Source organism: Nelusetta ayraudi, unplaced genomic scaffold, assembly GCF_046127955.1.
Source record: "Nelusetta ayraudi isolate G7.1 ecotype Tasmania unplaced genomic scaffold, CSIRO-AGI_Nayr_v1 ptg000002l, whole genome shotgun sequence".
Classification (NCBI taxonomy): domain Eukaryota; kingdom Metazoa; phylum Chordata; class Actinopteri; order Tetraodontiformes; family Monacanthidae; genus Nelusetta; species Nelusetta ayraudi.
Genome location: NW_027466052.1, coordinates 12891212 through 12915744, shown reverse-complemented (window position 1 = coordinate 12915744; position 24533 = coordinate 12891212). Strand labels below are relative to the sequence as shown.

The following is a 24533-nucleotide window of genomic DNA, read 5'->3' as shown; positions in this document are numbered from 1 at the left end:
TACAGCAACAACCAAGGTACCACCCACAACCAAAGGAACCACCAGCCAGCCTGTTGAAACAACTGTTTCACAGTCCACAAGTGTGAGTGTTGAGACAACACAGAAACCTTCCGTCACCACTGGCCCAGTGACAGCCTCAACCACAGCCGTTGTTGAAACCACCACAAAAGTGCCCAGTATCTCAACCACAAGCCCAGAAACAACTGTTGTAACCTCAACACCATCTGTGAGTACAGCAACAACAAAGGTACCACCAACAACCAAAGGAACCACCAGCCAGCCTGTTGAAACAACTGTTTCACAGTCCACAAGTGTGAGTGTTGAGACAACACAGAAACCTACCGTCACCACTGGCCCAGTTACAGCCTCAACCACAGCCGTTGTTGAAACCACCACAAAAGTGCCCAGTGTCTCAACAACAAGCCCAGAAACAACTGTTGTAACCTCAACACCATCTGTGAGTACAGCAACAACCAAGGTACCACCCACAACCAAAGGAACCACCAGACAGCCTGTTGAAACAACTGTTTCAAAGTCCACAAGTGTGAGTGTTGAGACAACACAGAAACCTTCCGTCACCACTGGCCCAGTGACAGCCTCAACCACAGCCATCGTTGAAACCACCACAAAAGTGCCCAGTGTCTCAACAACAAGCCCAGAAACAACTGTTGTAACCTCAACACCATCTGTGAGTACAGCAACAACCAAGGTACCACCAACAACCAAAGGAACAACCAGCCAGCCTGTTGAAACAACTGTTTCAAAGTCCACAAGTGTGAGTGTTGAGACAACACAGAAACCTACTGTCACCACTGCCCCAGTGACAGCCTCAACCACAGCCATCGTTGAAACCACCACAAAAGTTCCAAGTGTCTCAACAACAAGCCCAGAAACAACTGTTGTAACCTCAACACCATCTGTGAGTACTGCAACAACCAAGGTACCACCCACAACCAAAGGAACCACCAGCCAGCCTGCTGAAACAACTGTTTCAAAGTCCACAAGTGTGAGTGTTGAAACAACACAAACACCTGTAGTCACCACTGGCCCAGTGACAGCCTCAACCACAGCCGTTGTTGAAACCACCACCAAGGTCTCGAGTGTCTCAACATCAAGGCCAGAAACAACCGTTGTAACCTCAACACCATCTGTGAGTACAGCAACTACCAAGGTACCACCCACAACCAAAGGAACCACCAGCCAGCCTACTGAAACAACTGTTTCAAAGTCCACAAGTGTGAGTGTTGAGACAACACAGAAACCTACCGTCACCACTGGCCCAGTGACAGCCTCAACCACAGCCATCGTTGAAACCACCACCAAGGTCTCGAGTGTCTCAACATCAAGGCCAGAAACAACTGTTGTAACCTCAAAACCATCTGTGAGCACAGCAACAACAAAGGTACCACCCACAACCAAAGGAACCACCAGCCAGCCTGCTGAAACAACTGTTTCACAGTCCACAAGTGTGAGTGTTGAGACAACACAGAAACCTACCGTCACCACTGGCCCAGTGACAGCCTCAACCACAGCCGTTGTTGAAACCACCACAAAAGTGCCAAGTGTCTCAACAACAAGCCCAGAAACAACTGTTGTAACCTCAACACCATCTGTGAGCACAGCAACAACCAAGGTACCACCCACAACCAAAGGAACCACCAGCCAGCCTATTGAAACAACTGTTTCACAGTCCACAAGTGTGAGTGTTGAGACAACACAGAAACCTACCATCACCACCGGCCCAGTGACAGTCTCAACCACAGCCGTTGTTGAAACCACCACAAAAGTGCCAAGTATCTCAACCACGAGCCCAGAAACAACCGTTGTAACCTCAACACCATCTGTGAGTACAGCAACAACCAAGGTACCACCCACAACCAAAGGAACCACCAGCCAGCCTGCTGAAACAACTGTTTCAAAGTCCACAAGTGTGAGTGTTGAAACAACACAAGCACCTGTAGTCACCACTGCCCCAGTGACAGTCTCAACCACAGCCGTTGTTGAAACCACCACCAAGGTCCCGAGTGTCTCAACATCAAGCCCAGAAACAACTGTTGTAACCTCAAAACCATCTGTGAGCACAGCAACAACCAAGGTACCACCCACAACCAAAGGAACCACCAGCCAGCCTGCTGAAACAACTGTTTCAAAGTCCACAAGTGTGAGTGTTGAGACAACACAAGCACCTGTCGTCACCACTGGCCCAGTGACAGTCTCAACCACAGCCGTCGTTGAAACCACCACAAAAGTGCCAAGTGTCTCAACCACAAGCCCAGAAACAACCGTTGTAACCTCAACACCATCTGTGAGTACAGCAACTACCAAGGTACCACCAACAACCAAGGGAACCACCAGCCAGCCTGCTGAAACAACTGTTTCAAAGTCCACAAGTGTGAGTGTTGAAACAACAGAGGCACCTGTAGTCACCACTGGCCCAGTAACAGTCTCAACCACAGCCGTTGTTGAAACCACCACCAAGGTCCCGAGTGTCTCAACATCAAGGCCAGAAACAACCGTTGTAACCTCAAAACCATCTGTGAGCACAGCAACAACAAAGGTACCACCAACAACCAAAGGAACCACCAGCCAGCCTGCTGAAACAACTGTTTCACAGTCCACAAGTGTGAGTGTTGAGACAACACAGAAACCTACCATCACCACCGGCCCAGTGACAGTCTCAACCACAGCCGTTGTTGAAACCACCACAAAAGTGCCAAGTATCTCAACCACGAGCCCAGAAACAACCGTTGTAACCTCAACACCATCTGTGAGTACAGCAACAACCAAGGTACCACCCACAACCAAAGGAACCACCAGCCAGCCTGCTGAAACAACTGTTTCAAAGTCCACAAGTGTGAGTGTTGAAACAACACAAGCACCTGTAGTCACCACTGGCCCAGTAACAGTCTCAACCACAGCCGTTGTTGAAACCACCACCAAGGTCCCGAGTGTCTCAACAACAAGCCCAGAAATAACTGTTGTAACCTCAACACCTTCTGTGAGCACAGCAACAACCAAGGTACCACCCACAACCAAAGGAACCACCAGCCAGCCTGCTGAAACAACTGTTTCACAGTCCACAAGTGTGAGTGTTGAGACAACACAGAAACCTACCGTCACCACTGGCCCAGTGACAGCCTCAACCACAGCCGTTGTTGAAACCACCACAAAAGTGCCAAGTATCTCAACCACGAGCCCAGAAACAACCGTTGTAACCTCAACACCATCTGTGAGTACAGCAACAACCAAGGTACCACCCACAACCAAAGGAACCACCAGCCAGCCTGCTGAAACAACTGTTTCAAAGTCCACAAGTGTGAGTGTTGAAACAACACAAGCACCTGTAGTCACCACTGCCCCAGTGACAGTCTCAACCACAGCCGTTGTTGAAACCACCACCAAGGTCCCGAGTGTCTCAACCACAAGCCCAGAAACAACTGTTGTAACCTCAAAACCATCTGTGAGCACAGCAACAACCAAGGTACCACCCACAACCAAAGGAACCACCAGCCAGCCTGCTGAAACAACTGTTTCAAAGTCCACAAGTGTGAGTGTTGAGACAACACAAGCACCTGTAGTCACCACTGGCCCAGTGACAGTCTCAACCACAGCCGTCGTTGAAACCACCACAAAAGTGCCAAGTGTCTCAACCACAAGCCCAGAAACAACCGTTGTAACCTCAACACCATCTGTGAGTACAGCAACTACCAAGGTACCACCAACAACCAAGGGAACCACCAGCCAGCCTGCTGAAACAACTGTTTCAAAGTCCACAAGTGTGAGTGTTGAAACAACAGAGGCACCTGTAGTCACCACTGGCCCAGTAACAGTCTCAACCACAGCCGTTGTTGAAACCACCACCAAGGTCCCGAGTGTCTCAACATCAAGGCCAGAAACAACCGTTGTAACCTCAAAACCATCTGTGAGCACAGCAACAACAAAGGTACCACCAACAACCAAAGGAACCACCAGCCAGCCTGCTGAAACAACTGTTTCACAGTCCACAAGTGTGAGTGTTGAGACAACACAGAAACCTACCATCACCACCGGCCCAGTGACAGTCTCAACCACAGCCGTTGTTGAAACCACCACAAAAGTGCCAAGTATCTCAACCACGAGCCCAGAAACAACCGTTGTAACCTCAACACCATCTGTGAGTACAGCAACAACCAAGGTACCACCCACAACCAAAGGAACCACCAGCCAGCCTGCTGAAACAACTGTTTCAAAGTCCACAAGTGTGAGTGTTGAAACAACACAAGCACCTGTAGTCACCACTGGCCCAGTAACAGTCTCAACCACAGCCGTTGTTGAAACCACCACCAAGGTCCCGAGTGTCTCAACAACAAGCCCAGAAATAACTGTTGTAACCTCAACACCTTCTGTGAGCACAGCAACAACCAAGGTACCACCCACAACCAAAGGAACCACCAGCCAGCCTGCTGAAACAACTGTTTCACAGTCCACAAGTGTGAGTGTTGAGACAACACAGAAACCTACCGTCACCACTGGCCCAGTGACAGCCTCAACCACAGCCGTTGTTGAAACCACCACAAAAGTGCCCAGTGTCTCAACAACAAGCCCAGAAACAACTGTTGTAACCTCAACACCATCTGTGAGCACAGCAACAACAAAGGTACCACCCACAACCAAAGGAACCACCAGCCAGCCTGCTGAAACAACTGTTTCACAGTCCACAAGTGTGAGTGTTGAGACAACACAGAAACCTACCGTCACCACTGGCCCAGTGACAGCCTCAACCACAGCCGTTGTTGAAACCACCACAAAAGTGCCCAGTGTCTCAACAACAAGCCAGGAAACAACTGTTGTAACCTCAAAACCATCTGTGAGTACAGCAACAACCAAGGTACCACCAACAACCAAAGGAACAACCAGGCAGCCTGTTGAAACAACTGTTTCACAGTCCACAAGTGTGAGTGTTGAGACAACACAGAAACCCACCGTCACCACTGGCCCAGTGACAGTTTCAACCACAGCCGTCGTTGAAACCACCACAAAAGTGCCCAGTGTCTCAACCACAAGCCCAGAAACAACTGTTGTAACCTCAACACCATCTGTGAGCACAGCAACAACAAAGGTACCACCCACAACCAAAGGAACCACCAGCCAGCCTGCTGAAACAACTGTTTCACAGTCCACAAGTGTGAGTGTTGAGACAACACAGAAACCTACCGTCACCACTGGCCCAGTGACAGCCTCAACCACAGCCGTTGTTGAAACCACCACAAAAGTGCCCAGTGTCTCAACAACAAGCCCAGAAACAACTGTTGTAACCTCAACACCATCTGTGAGTACAGCAACAACCAAGGTACCACCCACAACCAAAGGAACAACCAGCAAGCCTGTTGAAACAACTGTTTCACAGTCCACAAGTGTGAGTGTTGAGACAACACAGAAACCTACCGTCACCACTGGCCCAGTGACAGCCTCAACCACAGCAGTCATTGAAACCACCACAAAAGTGCCCAGTGTCTCAACAACAAACCCAGAAACAACTGTTGTAACCTCAACACCATCTGTGAGTACTGCAACAACCAAGGTACCACCCACAACCAAAGGAACCACTAGCCAGCCTGCTGAAACAACTGTTTCAAAGTCCACAAGTGTGAGTGTTGAAACAACACAAGCATCTGTAGTCACCACTGGCCCAGTGACAGTCTCAACCACAGCCGTTGTTGAAACCACCACCAAGGTCCCGAGTGTCTCAACATCAAGCCCAGAAACAACCGTTGTAACCTCAACACCATCTGTGAGTACAGCAACAACAAAGGTACCACCCACAACCAAAGGAACCACCAGCCAGCCTGTTGAAACAACTGTTTCACGGTCCACAAGTGTGAGTGTTGAGACAACACAGAAACCTACCGTCACCACTGGCCCAGTGACAGTCTCAACCACAGCTGTTGTTGAAACCACCACAAAAGTGCCAAGTATCTCAACCACGAGCCCAGAAACAACCGTTGTAACCTCAACACCATCTGTGACTACAGCAACAACCAAGGTACCACCCACAACCAAAGGAACCACCAGCCAGCCTGCTGAAACAACTGTTTCAAAGTCCACAAGTGTGAGTGTTGAAACAACACAAGCACCTGCAGTCACCACCGGCCCAGTAACAGTCTCAACCACAGCCGTTGTTGAAACCACCACCAAGGTCCCGAGTGTCTCAACATCAAGCCCAGAAACAACTGTTGTAACCTCAAAACCATCTGTGAGCACAGCAACAACAAAGGTACCACCCACAACCAAAGGAACCACCAGCCAGCCTGTTGAAACAACTGTTTCACAGTCCACAAGTGTGAGTGTTGAGACAACACAGAAACCTACCGTCACCACTGGCCCAGTCACAGCCTCAACCACAAATGCAGCTGTTGAAACGACATCATTTCCTGGTGTGGTCACAAACTCACGACCAACTACAACTGTTATAACTGAACCAATAATTTCTGAAGTTACATCACTGCCTTCGACATCAACAAGCCCAGAAACAACTGTTGTAAGCTCAACACCATCTGTGAGTACAGCAACAACCAAGGTACCACCAACAACCAAAGGAACCACCAGCCAATCTGTTGAAACAACTGTTTCACAGTCCACAAGTGTGAGTGTTGAGACAACACAGAAACCTACCGTCACCACTGGCCCAGTGACAGCCTCAACCACAGCCGTTGTTGAAACCACCACAAAAGTGCCCAGTGTCTCAACAACAAGCCCAGAAACAACTGTTGTAACCTCAACACCATCTGTGAGTACAGCAACAACCAAGGTACCACCCACAACCAAAGGAACCACCAGCCAGCCTATTGAAACAACTGTTTCACTGTCCACAAGTGTGAGTGTTGAGACAACACAGAAACCTACCGTCACCACTGGCCCAGTGACAGCCTCAACCACAGCCATCGTTGAAACCACCACAACAGTTCCCAGTGTCTCAACAACAAGCCCAGAAACAACTGTTGTAACCTCAACACCATCTGTGAGTACAGCAACAACCAAGGTACCACCAACAACCAAAGGAACCACCAGCCAGCCTGTTGAAACAACTGTTTCAAAGTCCACAAGTGTGAGTGTTGAAACAACAGAGGCACCCGTAGTCACCACTGGCCCAGTGACAGCCTCAACCACAGCCGTCGTTGAAACCACCACAAAAGTGCCAAGTGTCTCAACAACAAGCCCAGAAACAACCGTTGTAACCTCAACACCATCTGTGAGCACAGCAACAACAAAGGTACCACCAACAACCAAAGGAACCACCAGCCGGCCTGTTGAAACAACTGTTTCACAGTCCACAAGTGTGAGTGTTGAAACAACACAAGCACCTGTCGTCACCACTGGCCCAGTGACAGTCTCAACCACAGCCGTCGTTGAAACCACCACAAAAGTTCCAAGTGTCTCAACCACAAGCCCAGAAACAACCGTTGTAACCTCAACACCATCTGTGAGTACAGCAACTACCAAGGTACCACCCACAACCAAAGGAACCACCAGCCAGCCTGCTGAAACAACTGTTTCAAAGTCCACAAGTGTGAGTGTTAAAACAACAGAGGCACCCGTAGTCACCACTGGCCCAGTGACAGCCTCAACCACTGCCGTCGTTGAAACCACCACAAAAGTGCCCAGTGTCTCAACAACAAGCCCAGAAACAACCGTTGTAACCTCAACACCATCTGTGAGCACAGCAACAACAAAGGTACCACCCACAACCAAAGGAACCACCAGCCAGCCTGCTGAAACAACTGTTTCAAAGTCCACAAGTGTGAGTGTTAAAACAACAGAGGCACCCGTAGTCACCACTGGCCCAGTGACAGCCTCAACCACAGCTGTCGTTGAAACCACCACAAAAGTTCCAAGTGTCTCAACCACAAGCCCAGAAACAACCGTTGCAACCTCAACACCATCTGTGAGTACAGCAACTACCAAGGTACCACCCACAACCAAGGGAACCACCAGCCAGCCTGCTGAAACAACTGTTTCAAAGTCCACAAGTGTGAGTGTTAAAACAACAGAGGCACCCGTAGTCACCACTGGCCCAGTGACAGCCTCAACCACTGCCGTCGTTGAAACCACCACAAAAGTGCCCAGTGTCTCAACAACAAGCCCAGAAACAACCGTTGTAACCTCAAAACCATCTGTGAGCACAGCAACAACAAAGGTACCACCCACAACCAAAGGAACCACCAGCCAGCCTGCTGAAACAACTGTTTCAAAGTCCACAAGTGTGAGTGTTGAAACAACACAAGCACCTGTAGTCACCACTGGCCCAGTGACAGTTTCAACCACAGCCGTCGTTGAAACCACCACAAAAGTTCCAAGTGTCTCAACCACAAGCCCAGAAACAACCGTTGTAACCTCAACACCATCTGTGAGTACAGCAACAACAAAGGTACCACCAACAACCCAGGGAACCACCAGCCAGCCTGCTGAAACAACTGTTTCAAAGTCCACAAGTGTGAGTGTTGAAACAACAGAGGCACCCGTAGTCACCACTGGCCCAGTGACAGCCTCAACCACAGCCGTCGTTGAAACCACCACAAAAGTGCCAAGTGTCTCAACAACAAGCCCAGAAACAACCGTTGTAACCTCAACACCATCTGTGAGTACAGCAACAACCAAGATACCACCCACAACCAAAGGAACCACCAGCCAGCCTGCTGAAACAACTTTTTCAAAGTCCACAAGTGTGAGTGTTGAAACAACACAAGCACCTGTAGTCACCACTGGCCCAGTGACAGTTTCAACCACAGCCGTCGTTGAAACCACCACAAAAGTACCCAGTGTCTCAACCACAAGCCCAGAAACAACCGTTGTAACCTCAACACCATCTGTGAGTACAGCAACAACCAAGGTACCATCCACAACCAAAGGAACCACCAGCCAGCCTGTTGAAACAACTGTTTCAAAGTCCACAAGTGTGAGTGTTGAAACAACACAAGCACCTGTAGTCACCACTGGCCCAGTGACAGTCTCAACCACAGCCGTCATTGAAACCACCACAAAAGTTCCAAGTGTCTCAACCACAAGCCCAGAAACAACCGTTGTAACCTCAACACCATCTGTGAGTACAGCAACTACCAAGGTACCACCAACAACCAAAGGAACCACCAGCCAGCCTGCTGAAACAACTGTTTCAAAGTCCACAAGTGTGAGTGTTAAAACAACAGAGGCACCCGTAGTCACCACTGGCCCAGTGACAGCCTCAACCACTGCCGTCGTTGAAACCACCACAAAAGTGCCCAGTGTCTCAACAACAAGCCCAGAAACAACCGTTGTAACCTCAACACCATCTGTGAGCACAGCAACAACAAAGGTACCACCCACAACCAAAGGAACCACCAGCCAGCCTGCTGAAACAACTGTTTCAAAGTCCACAAGTGTGAGTGTTGAAACAACACAAGCACCTGTAGTCACCACTGGCCCAGTGACAGTTTCAACCACAGCCGTCGTTGAAACCACCACAAAAGTTCCAAGTGTCTCAACCACAAGCCCAGAAACAACCGTTGTAACCTCAACACCATCTGTGAGTACAGCAACAACAAAGGTACCACCAACAACCAAGGGAACCACCAGCCAGCCTGCTGAAACAACTGTTTCAAAGTCCACAAGTGTGAGTGTTGAAACAACAGAGGCACCCGTAGTCACCACTGGCCCAGTGACAGCCTCAACCACAGCCGTCGTTGAAACCACCACAAAAGTGCCAAGTGTCTCAACAACAAGCCCAGAAACAACCGTTGTAACCTCAACACCATCTGTGAGTACAGCAACAACAAAGGTACCACCCACAACCAAAGGAACCACCAGCCAGCCTGCTGAAACAACTTTTTCAAAGTCCACAAGTGTGAGTGTTGAAACAACACAAGCACCTGTAGTCACCACTGCCCCAGTGACAGTTTCAACCACAGCCGTCGTTGAAACCACCACAAAAGTTCCAAGTGTCTCAACCACAAGCCCAGAAACAACCGTTGTAACCTCAACACCATCTGTGAGTACAGCAACAACAAAGGTACCAACAACAACCAAGGGAACCACCAGCCAGCCTGCTGAAACAACTGTTTCAAAGTCCACAAGTGTGAGTGTTGAAACAACACAAGCACCTGTAGTCACCACTGGCCCAGTGACAGTTTCAACCACAGCCGTCGTTGAAACCACCACAAAAGTGCCCAGTGTCTCAACCACAAGCCCAGAAACAACCGTTGTAACCTCAACACCATCTGTGAGTACAGCAACAACAAAGGTACCACCAACAACCAAGGGAACCACCAGCCAGCCTGCTGAAACAACTGTTTCAAAGTCCACAAGTGTGAGTGTTGAAACAACAGAGGCACCCGTAGTCACCACTGGCCCAGTGACAGCCTCAACCACAGCCGTCGTTGAAACCACCACAAAAGTGCCCAGTGTCTCAACAACAAGCCCAGAAACAACCGTTGTAACCTCAACACCATCTGTGAGCACAGCAACAACAAAGGTACCACCAACAACCAAAGGAACCACCAGCCAGCCTGTTGAAACAACTGTTTCAAAGTCCACAAGTGTGAGTGTTGAGACAACACAGAAACCTACCGTCACCACTGCCCCAGTGACAGCCTCAACCACAGCCGTCGTTGAAACCACCACAAAAGTTCCAAGTGTCTCAACCACAAGCCCAGAAACAACCGTTGTAACCTCAACACCATCTGTGAGTACAGCAACAACAAAGGTACCACCAACAACCAAGGGAACCACCAGCCAGCCTGCTGAAACAACTGTTTCAAAGTCCACAAGTGTGAGTGTTGAAACAACAGAGGCACCCGTAGTCACCACTGGCCCAGTGACAGCCTCAACCACAGCCGTCGTTGAAACCACCACAAAAGTGCCAAGTGTCTCAACAACAAGCCCAGAAACAACCGTTGTAACCTCAACACCATCTGTGAGTACAGCAACAACAAAGGTACCACCCACAACCAAAGGAACCACCAGCCAGCCTGTTGAAACAACTGTTTCAAAGTCCACAAGTGTGAGTGTTGAAACAACACAAGCACCTGTAGTCACCACTGGCCCAGTGACAGTTTCAACCACAGCCGTCGTTGAAACCACCACAAAAGTTCCAAGTGTCTCAACCACAAGCCCAGAAACAACCATTGTAACCTCAACACCATCTGTGAGTACAGCAACAACAAAGGTACCACCAACAACCAAGGGAACCACCAGCCAGCCTGCTGAAACAACTGTTTCAAAGTCCACAAGTGTGAGTGTTGAAACAACACAAGCACCTGTAGTCACCACTGGCCCAGTGACAGTTTCAACCACAGCCGTCGTTGAAACCACCACAAAAGTGCCCAGTGTCTCAACCACAAGCCCAGAAACAACCGTTGTAACCTCAACACCATCTGTGAGTACAGCAACAACAAAGGTACCACCAACAACCAAGGGAACCACCAGCCAGCCTGCTGAAACAACTGTTTCAAAGTCCACAAGTGTGAGTGTTGAAACAACAGAGGCACCCGTAGTCACCACTGGCCCAGTGACAGCCTCAACCACAGCCGTCGTTGAAACCACCACAAAAGTGCCAAGTGTCTCAACAACAAGCCCAGAAACAACCGTTGTAACCTCAACACCATCTGTGAGCACAGCAACAACCAAGGTACCACCCACAACCAAAGGAACCACCAGCCAGCCTGCTGAAACAACTTTTTCAAAGTCCACAAGTGTGAGTGTTGAAACAACACAAGCACCTGTAGTCACCACTGGCCCAGTGACAGTTTCAACCACAGCCGTCGTTGAAACCACCACAAAAGTGCCCAGTGTCTCAACAACAAGCCCAGAAACAACCGTTGTAACCTCAACACCATCTGTGAGCACAGCAACAACAAAGGTACCACCAACAACCAAAGGAACCACCAGCCAGCCTGTTGAAACAACTGTTTCAAAGTCCACAAGTGTGAGTGTTGAGACAACACAGAAACCTACTGTCACCACTGCCCCAGTGACAGCCTCAACCACAGCCGTCGTTGAAACCACCACAAAAGTTCCAAGTGTCTCAACCACAAGCCCAGAAACAACCGTTGTAACCTCAACACCATCTGTGAGTACAGCAACAACAAAGGTACCACCAACAACCAAAGGAACCACCAGCCAGCCTGTTGAAACAACTGTTTCACAGTCCACAAGTGTGAGTGTTGAGACAACACAGAAACCTACCGTCACCACTGGCCCAGTGACAGCCTCAACCACAGCCGTCGTTGAAACCACCACAAAAGTGCCAAGTGTCTCAACAACAAGCCCAGAAACAACCGTTGTAACTTCAACACCATCTGTGAGTACAGCAACAACAAAGGTACCACCAACAACCAAGGGAACCACCAGCCAGCCTGCTGAAACAACTGTTTCAAAGTCCACAAGTGTGAGTGTTGAAACAACAGAGGCACCCGTAGTCAGCACTGGCCCAGTGACAGCCTCAACCACAGCCGTCGTTGAAACCACCACAAAAGTGCCCAGTGTCTCAACAACAAGCCCAGAAACAACCGTTGTAACCTCAACACCATCTGTGAGCACAGCAACAACAAAGGTACCACCAACAACCAAAGGAACCACCAGCCAGCCTGTTGAAACAACTGTTTCAAAGTCCACAAGTGTGAGTGTTGAGACAACACAGAAACCTACCGTCACCACTGCCCCAGTGACAGCCTCAACCACAGCCGTCGTTGAAACCACCACAAAAGTTCCAAGTGTCTCAACCACAAGCCCAGAAACAACCGTTGTAACCTCAACACCATCTGTGAGTACAGCAACAACAAAGGTACCACCAACAACCAAGGGAACCACCAGCCAGCCTGCTGAAACAACTGTTTCAAAGTCCACAAGTGTGAGTGTTGAAACAACAGAGGCACCCGTAGTCACCACTGGCCCAGTGACAGCCTCAACCACAGCCGTCGTTGAAACCACCACAAAAGTGCCAAGTGTCTCAACAACAAGCCCAGAAACAACCGTTGTAACCTCAACACCATCTGTGAGTACAGCAACAACAAAGGTACCACCCACAACCAAAGGAACCACCAGCCAGCCTGTTGAAACAACTGTTTCAAAGTCCACAAGTGTGAGTGTTGAAACAACACAAGCACCTGTAGTCACCACTGGCCCAGTGACAGTTTCAACCACAGCCGTCGTTGAAACCACCACAAAAGTTCCAAGTGTCTCAACCACAAGCCCAGAAACAACCATTGTAACCTCAACACCATCTGTGAGTACAGCAACAACAAAGGTACCACCAACAACCAAGGGAACCACCAGCCAGCCTGCTGAAACAACTGTTTCAAAGTCCACAAGTGTGAGTGTTGAAACAACACAAGCACCTGTAGTCACCACTGGCCCAGTGACAGTTTCAACCACAGCCGTCGTTGAAACCACCACAAAAGTGCCCAGTGTCTCAACCACAAGCCCAGAAACAACCGTTGTAACCTCAACACCATCTGTGAGTACAGCAACAACAAAGGTACCACCAACAACCAAGGGAACCACCAGCCAGCCTGCTGAAACAACTGTTTCAAAGTCCACAAGTGTGAGTGTTGAAACAACAGAGGCACCCGTAGTCACCACTGGCCCAGTGACAGCCTCAACCACAGCCGTCGTTGAAACCACCACAAAAGTGCCAAGTGTCTCAACAACAAGCCCAGAAACAACCGTTGTAACCTCAACACCATCTGTGAGCACAGCAACAACCAAGGTACCACCCACAACCAAAGGAACCACCAGCCAGCCTGCTGAAACAACTTTTTCAAAGTCCACAAGTGTGAGTGTTGAAACAACACAAGCACCTGTAGTCACCACTGGCCCAGTGACAGTTTCAACCACAGCCGTCGTTGAAACCACCACAAAAGTGCCCAGTGTCTCAACAACAAGCCCAGAAACAACCGTTGTAACCTCAACACCATCTGTGAGCACAGCAACAACAAAGGTACCACCAACAACCAAAGGAACCACCAGCCAGCCTGTTGAAACAACTGTTTCAAAGTCCACAAGTGTGAGTGTTGAGACAACACAGAAACCTACTGTCACCACTGCCCCAGTGACAGCCTCAACCACAGCCGTCGTTGAAACCACCACAAAAGTTCCAAGTGTCTCAACCACAAGCCCAGAAACAACCGTTGTAACCTCAACACCATCTGTGAGTACAGCAACAACAAAGGTACCACCAACAACCAAAGGAACCACCAGCCAGCCTGTTGAAACAACTGTTTCACAGTCCACAAGTGTGAGTGTTGAGACAACACAGAAACCTACCGTCACCACTGGCCCAGTGACAGCCTCAACCACAGCCGTCGTTGAAACCACCACAAAAGTGCCAAGTGTCTCAACAACAAGCCCAGAAACAACCGTTGTAACTTCAACACCATCTGTGAGTACAGCAACAACAAAGGTACCACCAACAACCAAGGGAACCACCAGCCAGCCTGCTGAAACAACTGTTTCAAAGTCCACAAGTGTGAGTGTTGAAACAACAGAGGCACCCGTAGTCAGCACTGGCCCAGTGACAGCCTCAACCACAGCCATCGTTGAAACCACCACAAAAGTGCCCAGTGTCTCAACAACAAGCCCAGAAACAACCGTTGTAACTTCAACACCATCTGTGAGTACAGCAACAACCAAGGTACCACCAACAACCAAAGGAACCACCAGCCAGCCTGCTGAAACAACTGTTTCAAAGTCCACAAGTGTGAGTGTTGAAACAACACAAGCACCTGTAGTCACCACTGGCCCAGTGACAGTCTCAACCACAGCCGTCGTTGAAACCACCACAACCAAAGGAACCACCAGCGAGGCTGTTGAAACAACTATTGTGACAAAGTCACTACCAACAACAACTGTTTTTACCGAACCAACTATTTCCATAAGTCCCTCACTGTCTTCGACATCAACAGCAGTAACAACAGCTACACGCACAACTTCCATTGGTCCAATAACACAAACCCTTCCAGGTACCACAAACATTTACACATCTGGACCAACCACAGCTACTTCAAGCAGAACCACCATTATTTCTACCCTATCAACATTTGTCCCAAGTACAACAGTTTGCACCTGCATCGTAAATGGAACTTCTTACAATCCTGGTGAGTGATTCTCTTTTCTCATTTTTCCTCATTTTCATGTTTTGGTTTATCATATGCATTCTTCGCATTTATTTTATTTTCTTTCCTGTTCGTAAAATCGATGCTCAATCAATTCTGACTTTTATTTTTCAGTTTCCATGAATCAGTTCATTGCTTTTTTTTCCCCCTTTTGAAAGCACAGTGGTTTTCGCTGTTTTTTTCCTGATCGTTTACTTTTTTAAGTCATATCAGGGATTTTCTAATACATTTCACAAGACCAGACTTTTCTGTGTCCGTTTTTTCTGTTTTGGTTGACGACATAATCTTATTTCCTCTACTAAGGCCCTTCGTGAAACCTTATTTTTTCAATGTGCTTTCTGTTTAAATAAAATTGATTAGTGCACTAAACTTTTTTATCTTTCATTTTTAGGTGACATTGTCTACAATGTTACTGATGGCTTGGGCATGTGTTATGTTGCATATTGCAATATATCCTGCAAGGTTGTGACTACATCCCACTCGTGCCCAACCACACCAGTGCCTACCCCAGTCAGCACCACACAACATTTCACAACTTCTACATCTCCTTTTATTCCGTCATCATCAGCACCAGCTCCTCTTGATTGCGTCGATGTTGTTCCACCAAGAAAGGTATTTATTACATTCTGTCTGTATATAACATCCATGAGTCATGAAAAATAAATAGTAATAAATAGTAAATAGTAGTTACTGACCAGGAGGGCATTAGTGAAAGGCCTTGCTCTTTCTTCACTGTTCTTCGTATCAGTACAGTTACAGTACAGGCCTACATGTTCTGAAGGTAGTTACAGATGAAGAGAGCTTTATGATTTTAGACCCCATTGTCCCTCTGTATGACTGTCTGTCTCTGAATTCACAATTAGAATGGAGAGTCCTGGAATATTAACAACTGCACAACTGCTACTTGCATCAATGGCAGCGTCACAGAAACATCTGTTGCCTGTTCCACACAACAACCACTCTTTTGTGTTAATGGACGGGCACCTTTCACCCTCTCCGACGATAAAGGATGCTGCTTCCACAATGAATGTCAATGTACGTTGTCTTGATTAAAAAGTTATGATAATATTTGTGATAAGTGTGTATTGTAATAATCTATATATATATTTTTTTTTTAATTGTTACTTTTGTAAATTGTTTGTCCTTTGTAGGTGTGTGTAATGTCTGGGGAGGTGACAACTACGTGACTTTCGATGGAAAAAAATATGATTTCAGCAAGAACTGCACCTATTATTTGGTCAAAGAAATAATCAATAAATATAACCTGACAATCACAGTAGAAAATGGCTGTGATACCTCAGACACAATACTCTGCCCTGATATACTCACTGTTATATATGGATCCACTGAAGTAGTTTTCAAAACGAAGCTGGTCAATGTATCAACACCAATTCTCGAAGTAAGAAATGATGCCAAACATTTCAAACTTTCTAGTGATAGCATATCAAATTGTTACATTTTACAGACACACAGATATGGGCTCACAGTTTTCTTTATATGCTTTCTTGACTTGCCCTCCAGGTTCATATAAATGGAAAACGTATCTACCCTGCCTACAGCAACTCTATCCTCAGCCTCACAGGCACAGACATGATGATCACTCTTGAAATAGAAGCCATCGGCGCCAAGGTGATCTACAGTGGTGCATCATTTAGCATTGACCTCCCTTACCATCTCTTCAATGGGAACACAGAGGGACAGTGTGGTGAGTTGCTTCACTCTTTGTCAACATTTAATGCATTCACGAAACCTTACAAGTTAATTTTTTGATGAAAGATATGTATTTAATTTGTATTTCTGTATCTATCTTTCTTGCTATTTCGACAAAGAAATAATGGTTGATTTAACATTTTAAAGTGACTTTTTTTGTTTTTTACTTTCTCTCCCTAAGCAGTACTCTATAGCTAATAATTGCATTTATTTAATTGAAAACAGACGGACTACTTTTCTTAAAGGTTTAGTTGTCGAGAGTACAAAAAAAACCACACTCTGCTTGTAACCTTGAGTGCCTGACAGAGACAAACCTTCTGTTAGAATAGACAGTGTGAAAGAGAAAAGATATCACCTCTTTTTATACCATGGTGATAGTACTTTTTGGTTAGCCATAACTATTTTTAAAATATAAATAATATAAGAACTGTCTCAAGATAAAAAGATGCGTGAACATGAAAATCTGACTTTACCATGCCGTTTCCCCTTCTTCAGGAACATGTGACAATTCCCAGAACAACGACTGCCGTTCTCCAAATGGCCAGGTGGAAGATTGTTCTAACTCTGCTGGCCAATGGGAGGTTTCCGGTAAACCATGTGTCAAGCCAGTGCCTCCAACTACTGGGCCAGTTGTACCCACACAGGTCCCCTGTAATTATAATCTTTGCAAATTACTAGAAAGGTAAGCAGACACAATGTTATGTCACATGTGACATTATCAAATAACGTCATTCATTAAGGTTGAACTCAAACGGGTTAGGTTGTTCTAGACACAGAAATAAACTCCAGCACAAGTTTGTACACAAAAATATTTTGCAGTTGTATGACATTAAGTAAAAAATGACTATGAAATATGTAAAGCCATCAGGTGACAAGTAGCATAACATTCAGTGGTTCGAAATATGTTCTAAATGGACTGCACTTACTGTGCTTAGCGCTTTTCTATTCTACTGCTACACTCAAAGTGCTTTACTTTACAGATCAAATTCATTGCAAGTATCAGAAAGAAAAAACATTTACAAGGATGTAATTGATCAGGGACCAGATCCCTAGCTTTGGTCACCAAGTGCTCTCATTTTCAATGTTCTTCCCTGTGCTGTGAGAGTGACCCAGTATTAGCCACATCCATTCTGTATATATCAGGTTTTTATGCAACAACCATCTGACAAATGATATTGTTTCTCTTCCAGTTTATTCTCGGAGTGCCACAAATACGTATCACCAGCACCATTCTTGGAGGCATGCCGTAATGATAGTTGCATGAGTACCAATATCACCTGCAGCAGTTTGCAGGCATATGCTGTTGAGTGCTCCAAAGAAGGAGTCTGTATTGATTGGAGGAATGCTACAAATGGCTTGTGTGGTGAGAAACATACATTCCCAAAAATGGACATGACTGCACAAGGTGTGAGGTGTTTTAAAAGAATGCTGATAAACATATTATTTTACAGAACATGAGTGTCCAAGTGACAAGGTGTACAAGGCCTGCGGCCCCAGTGTGGAGCCAACATGCAATGAGAGGTGAGCTGCCAACAGTATCACACTGTTGTGTTGGCTTGGCTCAGCATTTGTCTTAATCATGTGCTCACGTTCAAGACAAATGCTCTTAATAACAGTCAGAGCAGTAGGGGCAGAACAGCAGAGAGGAGTGGTGGTGGTGGTGGTGGTAGTGAAGTAGTAGTATTCTAATTAACTTCAGTGCAAATATTCAGCTTCAATTGGCCCCTGTTAATTTCTAGTTTTTGTACTCACCTCACTCTGCCACCAGGTACAACAACAAGTTCAACGTAGACAATGTGACATCTCACAACTATACCGAGGGTTGCTTCTGTCCAGAGGGAACCACGTTATTTAACACGGCCTACCAAAAGTGTGTCACCTCGTGCGGTAAGATGAGACCACAACCAAAACTTGTTTCACTGACACAGTTGAGTAATTGTTGAAGTAAGAAAGTAGTAAAGTCACACTTTGCCTCTATTTAAATTTTAGATTGTGTTGGGCCTGATGGGCAGCCCAAAGAGGTAAGTACGGGTTGCCTTTTGTGCCAAAGGCAGAGTCAAAATATCCCATCTAAACACTTTGTTCTGTTTCTAGCCGGGTGAAACATGGATCAGCAACTGCAACTATTGTACATGTGATAAAGATTCCATGGGCGTCCTGTGTAAACCTATTGAGTGTGATAAGGTGCCAAGCCCCAACTGCACAGAGGAAGGTCAACAACAAGTCAACAAGACAGAAGGCTGCTGCACAAAACCGATATGTGGTCAGTTTTCACCATCATTTTTTTTTCTACATGGCTAAGAAGAAAACTGACACTAGCAGTCAAAAAAAAACAGAACTAAAGAAAGTATTTCACAAAAACCGGAATATTTGTGAAATACTTTCTTGCAAATCCACTATTTGATATGTTCAGTTGTACCTACATTCTCACTTTCTGGCATGAAGGCCTAACAGAACCATCACCAATTCCATTCTTAGAACAACACGAGCTATGACTTTTTCTTAAGGTTGCAGTAGACATAAGCCCATGTGTGTAAGCAAATCCTCTCTTAAAGCCAGTATTGTTGTTTCTATTGCGGATGAGAGCCCTGATTTGTAGTTGGGATAATGTCAACTTGACAGCAGATAGCTTGGGGTCACACACAAGTTCAGGCTTCAAGAATTCTTTCAAAATGTATGGTCAAAAATGCTTTACTAGCGACTGCGAAATTTGTGACATTTGTCATTTTTGTCCTTCTATCATGAACAGAATGCAACACAAACCTCTGTCCTGCTGAAATCAGTTGTGAGCTTGGCTTTGAACTCAAGACTACCAAAGGCGTCTGTTGCCAGTCCTACGAATGTGGTATGTGGAATTATATAAATATTATTAAAATTACTGTGATACTAATAGCAAAAGAAAACAAGATGTTTATCTATAAGTTTAGTTTGTAAATTTAGTTAATATGAACTGTATTGTTAATTGTGATGTTGGATGTAACAATAGTATTTAAATTAGTCTTATTTATTGTCAGTACATGAGAAGATTGATTGAATAGAATTGTGCCACAACCTAACTCAAATCTCTTTTGTTTACACAGTTCCTAAAGGAGTATGTGTCTACAACATGACAGAGTTTCAGGTAAGGAAACATTAAAAACTAAATGCATTCATCAAGGCAGCTTATATCGAGACACAATTGCAAAGGCTTTTTGTTTGTTTGCTTTTGCATACTGATGAAAGTATTTGGTCCCCCAAATTTTTATCACATTAAAATTCAGATTTACACATTTTTCATATTCAAGCGCAGAAAAGAATAAGAAAAAAAACAACACAACGGTAATAAAACTATATTTAAACGGGGGATAATCTTTTGCGGTCTGAAATTCTGTGAAGTCAAGAAATATGATTAGATTATAAATTATGTAGTATGAGTCATGAATAGTTTCATTATTTGAATCCATTTCATTAAACAGCCTGACCATAAGGAATCAATTTGTATTTTACAGCCAAATACCACAGTAGTAACAACAGGCCCAGAAAAACCACGGAAAGCGGCTAAAACAACACCAGGACAGCCATCAGGTACAACTGTAGCAGGAGGACAGCCATCGGGTACAACCATCGCAGGAGGACAACCATCGGGTACGACCGTCGCAGGAGGACAGCCATCGGGTACGACCGTCGCAGGAGGACAACCATCGGGTACGACCATCGCAGGAGGACAGCCATCGGGTACGACCGTCGCAGGAGGACAGCCATCGGGTACGACCATCGCAGGAGGACAGCCATCGGGTACGACCGTAGCAGGAGGAAAGCCATCGGGTACGACCGTAGCAGGAGGAAAGCCATCGGGTACGACTGTAGCAGGACAGCCATCGGGTACGACCGTAGCAGGAGGACAGCCAGCGGGTACGACCGTAGCAGGAGGACAGCCAGCGGGTACGACCGTAGCAGGAGGACAGCCAGCGGGTACGACCGTAGCAGGGGGACAGCCAGCGGGTACGACCGTCGCAGGAGGACAGCCAGCGGGTACGACTGTCGCAGTAGGACAGCCATCAGGTACGACTGTCGCAGGAGGACAGCCAGCAGGTACAACTGTCGCAGGAGGACAGCCATCAGGTACAACCATGGCAGGAGGACAGCCAGCGGGTACGACTGTCGCAGAAGGACAGCCAGCGGGTACGACTGTCGCAGGAGGACAGCCAGCAGGTACAACTGTCGCAGGAGGACAGCCATCGGGTACAACCATGGCAGGAGGACAGCCATCAGGTACGACTGTCGCAGGAGGACAGCCAGCGGGTACAACTGTAGCAGGAGGACAGTTGAGAACAACAGCACAAGCACCTTTCGTACCTGGGCCCTGCCAGGAGTGCTACTGTGGCCCCAGAATGGATCCCATCACCAAGCTCAACATCCTCACCTGCAAGCCTATTGTCTGCGACACAAAATGTAATCCTGTAAGTTCTTCTCAAAGACAAGGACCCACACATACAGTTTATGCTTGAACACACTGCCATTGTCACTGTGGCAGAGTTAATGGATTCATTCACACTTCATGTCGTGGTTACTCGTGCAAGTTTACACGCAAGCAAATATGACAGTCAACTGTCAAACACACAGATAGAATACATGTATGGCAAGGTTACCGTGTTTGATTTTGTTCTTTCTTTTTGTTCGGGCTCTCCCTGGCTCTCTCTCTCCGTTTTCAGGGATATGAATATCAGACTGACCCAAGCAAGTGCTGTGGAAAATGTGTTCAGAACAGCTGCGTTTTTGTTGGCCCTGACAAAAACACTCATATCATTAAGGTCGGTACTTTGAAGCATTTGTTCAAGTAAAATTTTCAAATTAACCTAAATAACAGGTCCTGTGAAACCATCTTTACATTGCAAATGCCGTCTCCTGGCAAACTCCAGGTAATAAGTGTCTAGTTGGCATACCTGACCTGACGTAAGTCTGCTTCTCTGAACAGGTCAACGAAACTTACATCCCCCCTGATAATAAGTGTGTTCATTATACCTGTGAGCAACTCAATGGACAGTTTCAGACTACGAAGGTGGAAGTTTCTTGTCCGCCTTTCAACCCCTTGGATTGTGAACCTGTTGAGTATATTTGCCTTTTTCATCAGATATTGGTAACCACATACACACATACAACCAAACACACAACTTGACATGTGTTTCCACTCTCCAGGGCACTGAGACAACTGATGCAAATGGATGCTGCAAATCTTGTAAGTCAGCGGAGTCACTAAATCAAATAATAACTGCGGGATATTTTGTTGATAATTGTTTGGAGACTTACCCTGTGCCTTAACTGATGTGTGTTTCAGGCAAGGTGCGAAGTGTCTGTGAGCTCCACAGCGAGGAACTGGTCATTTCAGTGGGCAACTGTTCAAGTACAAATCCAGTCAACATTTCAAACTGTGCAGGACACTGCGGGAGTGCCACCATGTGAGTCTGCTTATAAGAGTTTACGCTATGATATCTGTAGATTTTATTTCTGCAATCAATTTGTTGAAATCACCACGGATAGGGGATCATAGCTTGTGTTCTCCAAAGGAGGGGGGGGGGGGGTGGGGGGGGTAGCTAACATGGCCAAAAGGTAAAGTTTACAACCACTGAAGAGAACCACAGAAATTACAGAAATAAATGTTTTCATCTTCTTTTCACCAATGCAATCATAACAAAAACATTTGTCTATTGTATTCTATAAATGGGCCCTCAAGACAAGCTACCGTTGCGCAACCCATTCACAACAACTGCATACTGGCTACGCAGCTTGCCTAGAATAGGCCATGAATCGGGATGGCTTGTTCTTTTCAGTGAGCTTTAACTCGCATCCAAACTGGTTCAATAAATTGTGCATTGTCGTTGATTCGTATGAGACGAACGACACAATAACGAAACAAACTATTGATCTATGAAGTTATTAAACAATTGAACATGTTGGCACAGCTGCTGCGCCAATGCGCAGTATATTACAGTATAAATTGTAGTGGATTTAGCAACTAAATCTTTATATTCTCCTTCAAACATCGTGGGTTCGCCGTGGTGGCAACCGGATCTCTGGGTTGAGTTCAGTCTGGAAGGTTCTCAGGGCTTCTTATCCAATCACAGGATGCGTGCGTGTGAAGTTCAGCATAAAGCCAGCTGGCTGTTCTCAGCGTCGCAGACTTGAGATCTGATTGGCTATTGCAACCAATTGAGGTCTGTTCAATTTTCTATGTCGGTTCTGCTGGTTTGAGGCAGATTCCATGGAACCTGACAACACAAGTGAGTTGAAACATGTTTGGACAAAAACCTCTACCGTAATATACGACAATAGAAGCAACGCAACCAATTGGATATTATATGATGTAAAAAGAACAAACGATGGGAAAATGACTATGTTATCACATTAATGGGAAAATGTACTTTTCTATGGTTCACTTCATTCTAGTTGAATGAAGTGAAACGCAAAACACCCCTGCCCCCCTACCCCCCGGGTGGACGACATGTAGAATAAGCCGCTCTCCCTTGCCGTCTCTGCCCACAGATACTCAGCACAAGCAAACATGATGAATCACAAGTGTGAATGTTGCCGCGAGAAAAAAGTCATTGAGAAGCAGGTGGAGCTGACCTGCGCCGATGGCACCAAGATCAAGCACAGCTACAAGGTGATCGACGAATGCCAGTGTGTCCCAACAGAGTGTGAAGTTCAGCCCACATCTCAACCACCACGCCGCAGGAGACGCTGATCCACAGACAGGATTCAGCCCTCTGACCTTGTTGCGTTGTATTTATAGCCAAATGTGTCACTACGACACATTACTCTGCTGTTTACTTTCTGCAAATGAGAACTTCTTTGATGATTATTATTAAAATTATATTTCTGCAACATGAACCGTTGCACTTGTCTTTTGTATTGCTTCCCGCTACTACTCCATCGACAAAAACAAAAGCCTAAGAAATATGCGTATTATCATCCATGAGTTTTACAAACATAAACAATGCACTCCGCGAGGGAAAATCTAAACCAGCGTTTTCTCAACTGGTGGGTCATGACCCAAAAGCAGGTTGCAGTGCTCTTTTGGTACAGTATATGTGTATGTTTAGAGAGAGAATGTTGGGCAAAGTCGGAAAATGCAGGACACACTTAAATCCAATAATTTCAAAAATGTATTTACTAGACATGACAGAAAGTGGACTATCATTATTATTTTTTTGGAATAAATTTGGGTCGCAACATTGTAAAAAGGGGGGAAAGAAATGTGGGTCCTGAGACTCCACCAGTTGAGAACCACTAGTGTAAACCCTTCAGAGGACACGGTGGATTCAAACCCTTCATGGTGGGAATTTCATTGGCCAGTGATTGTGGCTGATTTTACAAAGTTCCTTATTAACTATTTAAAAGTGTTTGACTTTACAAAAACACATACTGACTGGACTGATTGTAGGACTTAATAATAATAATGATAATAATAATAATAATAATGACAATGATAATAATAATAATAATAATAATAATAATGATAATAATAATAATAATAATAATAAGAAGAAGAAGAATGATGATGATAATAAGACAGCATACCTTCACATAGCCCTCCATTTTCTTCTTTGAACTGGTGTGTGTGCCACATTAGAGGTGACATGAGTTGGATCAAAGCTATCTGTGCCTCTCACAGATATGTCAGGAGGAGATTGGTATACTTTTTAAAAGCGTTAAAAGCGAAAA

The 24533-nt window shown here is 46.1% G+C and overlaps 1 protein-coding gene across 1 annotated transcript in view; it reads left to right on the top strand.

Annotated features, from left to right (window-relative positions):
* LOC142887617 (uncharacterized) overlaps nucleotides 1–23693 on the top strand; it is a 36280-nt gene extending 12587 nt beyond the window's left edge. Inside the window, exons 29-49 of the mRNA XM_076025399.1 lie at nucleotides 104–1562; nucleotides 1752–6763; nucleotides 14726–15104; nucleotides 15514–15734; nucleotides 15986–16157; nucleotides 16274–16521; nucleotides 16644–16827; nucleotides 17328–17514; nucleotides 18023–18195; nucleotides 18284–18353; nucleotides 18601–18719; nucleotides 18822–18853; nucleotides 18927–19095; nucleotides 19582–19677; nucleotides 19913–19953; nucleotides 20321–21271; nucleotides 21524–21622; nucleotides 21787–21915; nucleotides 22008–22047; nucleotides 22147–22267; nucleotides 23352–23693. Of these exons, the coding sequence (XP_075881514.1) occupies nucleotides 104–1562; nucleotides 1752–6763; nucleotides 14726–15104; nucleotides 15514–15734; nucleotides 15986–16157; nucleotides 16274–16521; nucleotides 16644–16827; nucleotides 17328–17514; nucleotides 18023–18195; nucleotides 18284–18353; nucleotides 18601–18719; nucleotides 18822–18853; nucleotides 18927–19095; nucleotides 19582–19677; nucleotides 19913–19953; nucleotides 20321–21271; nucleotides 21524–21622; nucleotides 21787–21915; nucleotides 22008–22047; nucleotides 22147–22267; nucleotides 23352–23553 (10104 nt within the window). The 3' untranslated portion in view covers nucleotides 23554–23693. The remainder of the gene's footprint in view (nucleotides 1–103; nucleotides 1563–1751; nucleotides 6764–14725; nucleotides 15105–15513; nucleotides 15735–15985; nucleotides 16158–16273; nucleotides 16522–16643; nucleotides 16828–17327; nucleotides 17515–18022; nucleotides 18196–18283; nucleotides 18354–18600; nucleotides 18720–18821; nucleotides 18854–18926; nucleotides 19096–19581; nucleotides 19678–19912; nucleotides 19954–20320; nucleotides 21272–21523; nucleotides 21623–21786; nucleotides 21916–22007; nucleotides 22048–22146; nucleotides 22268–23351) is intronic.
* The last annotated feature ends 840 nt before the right edge of the window (nucleotides 23694–24533 follow it).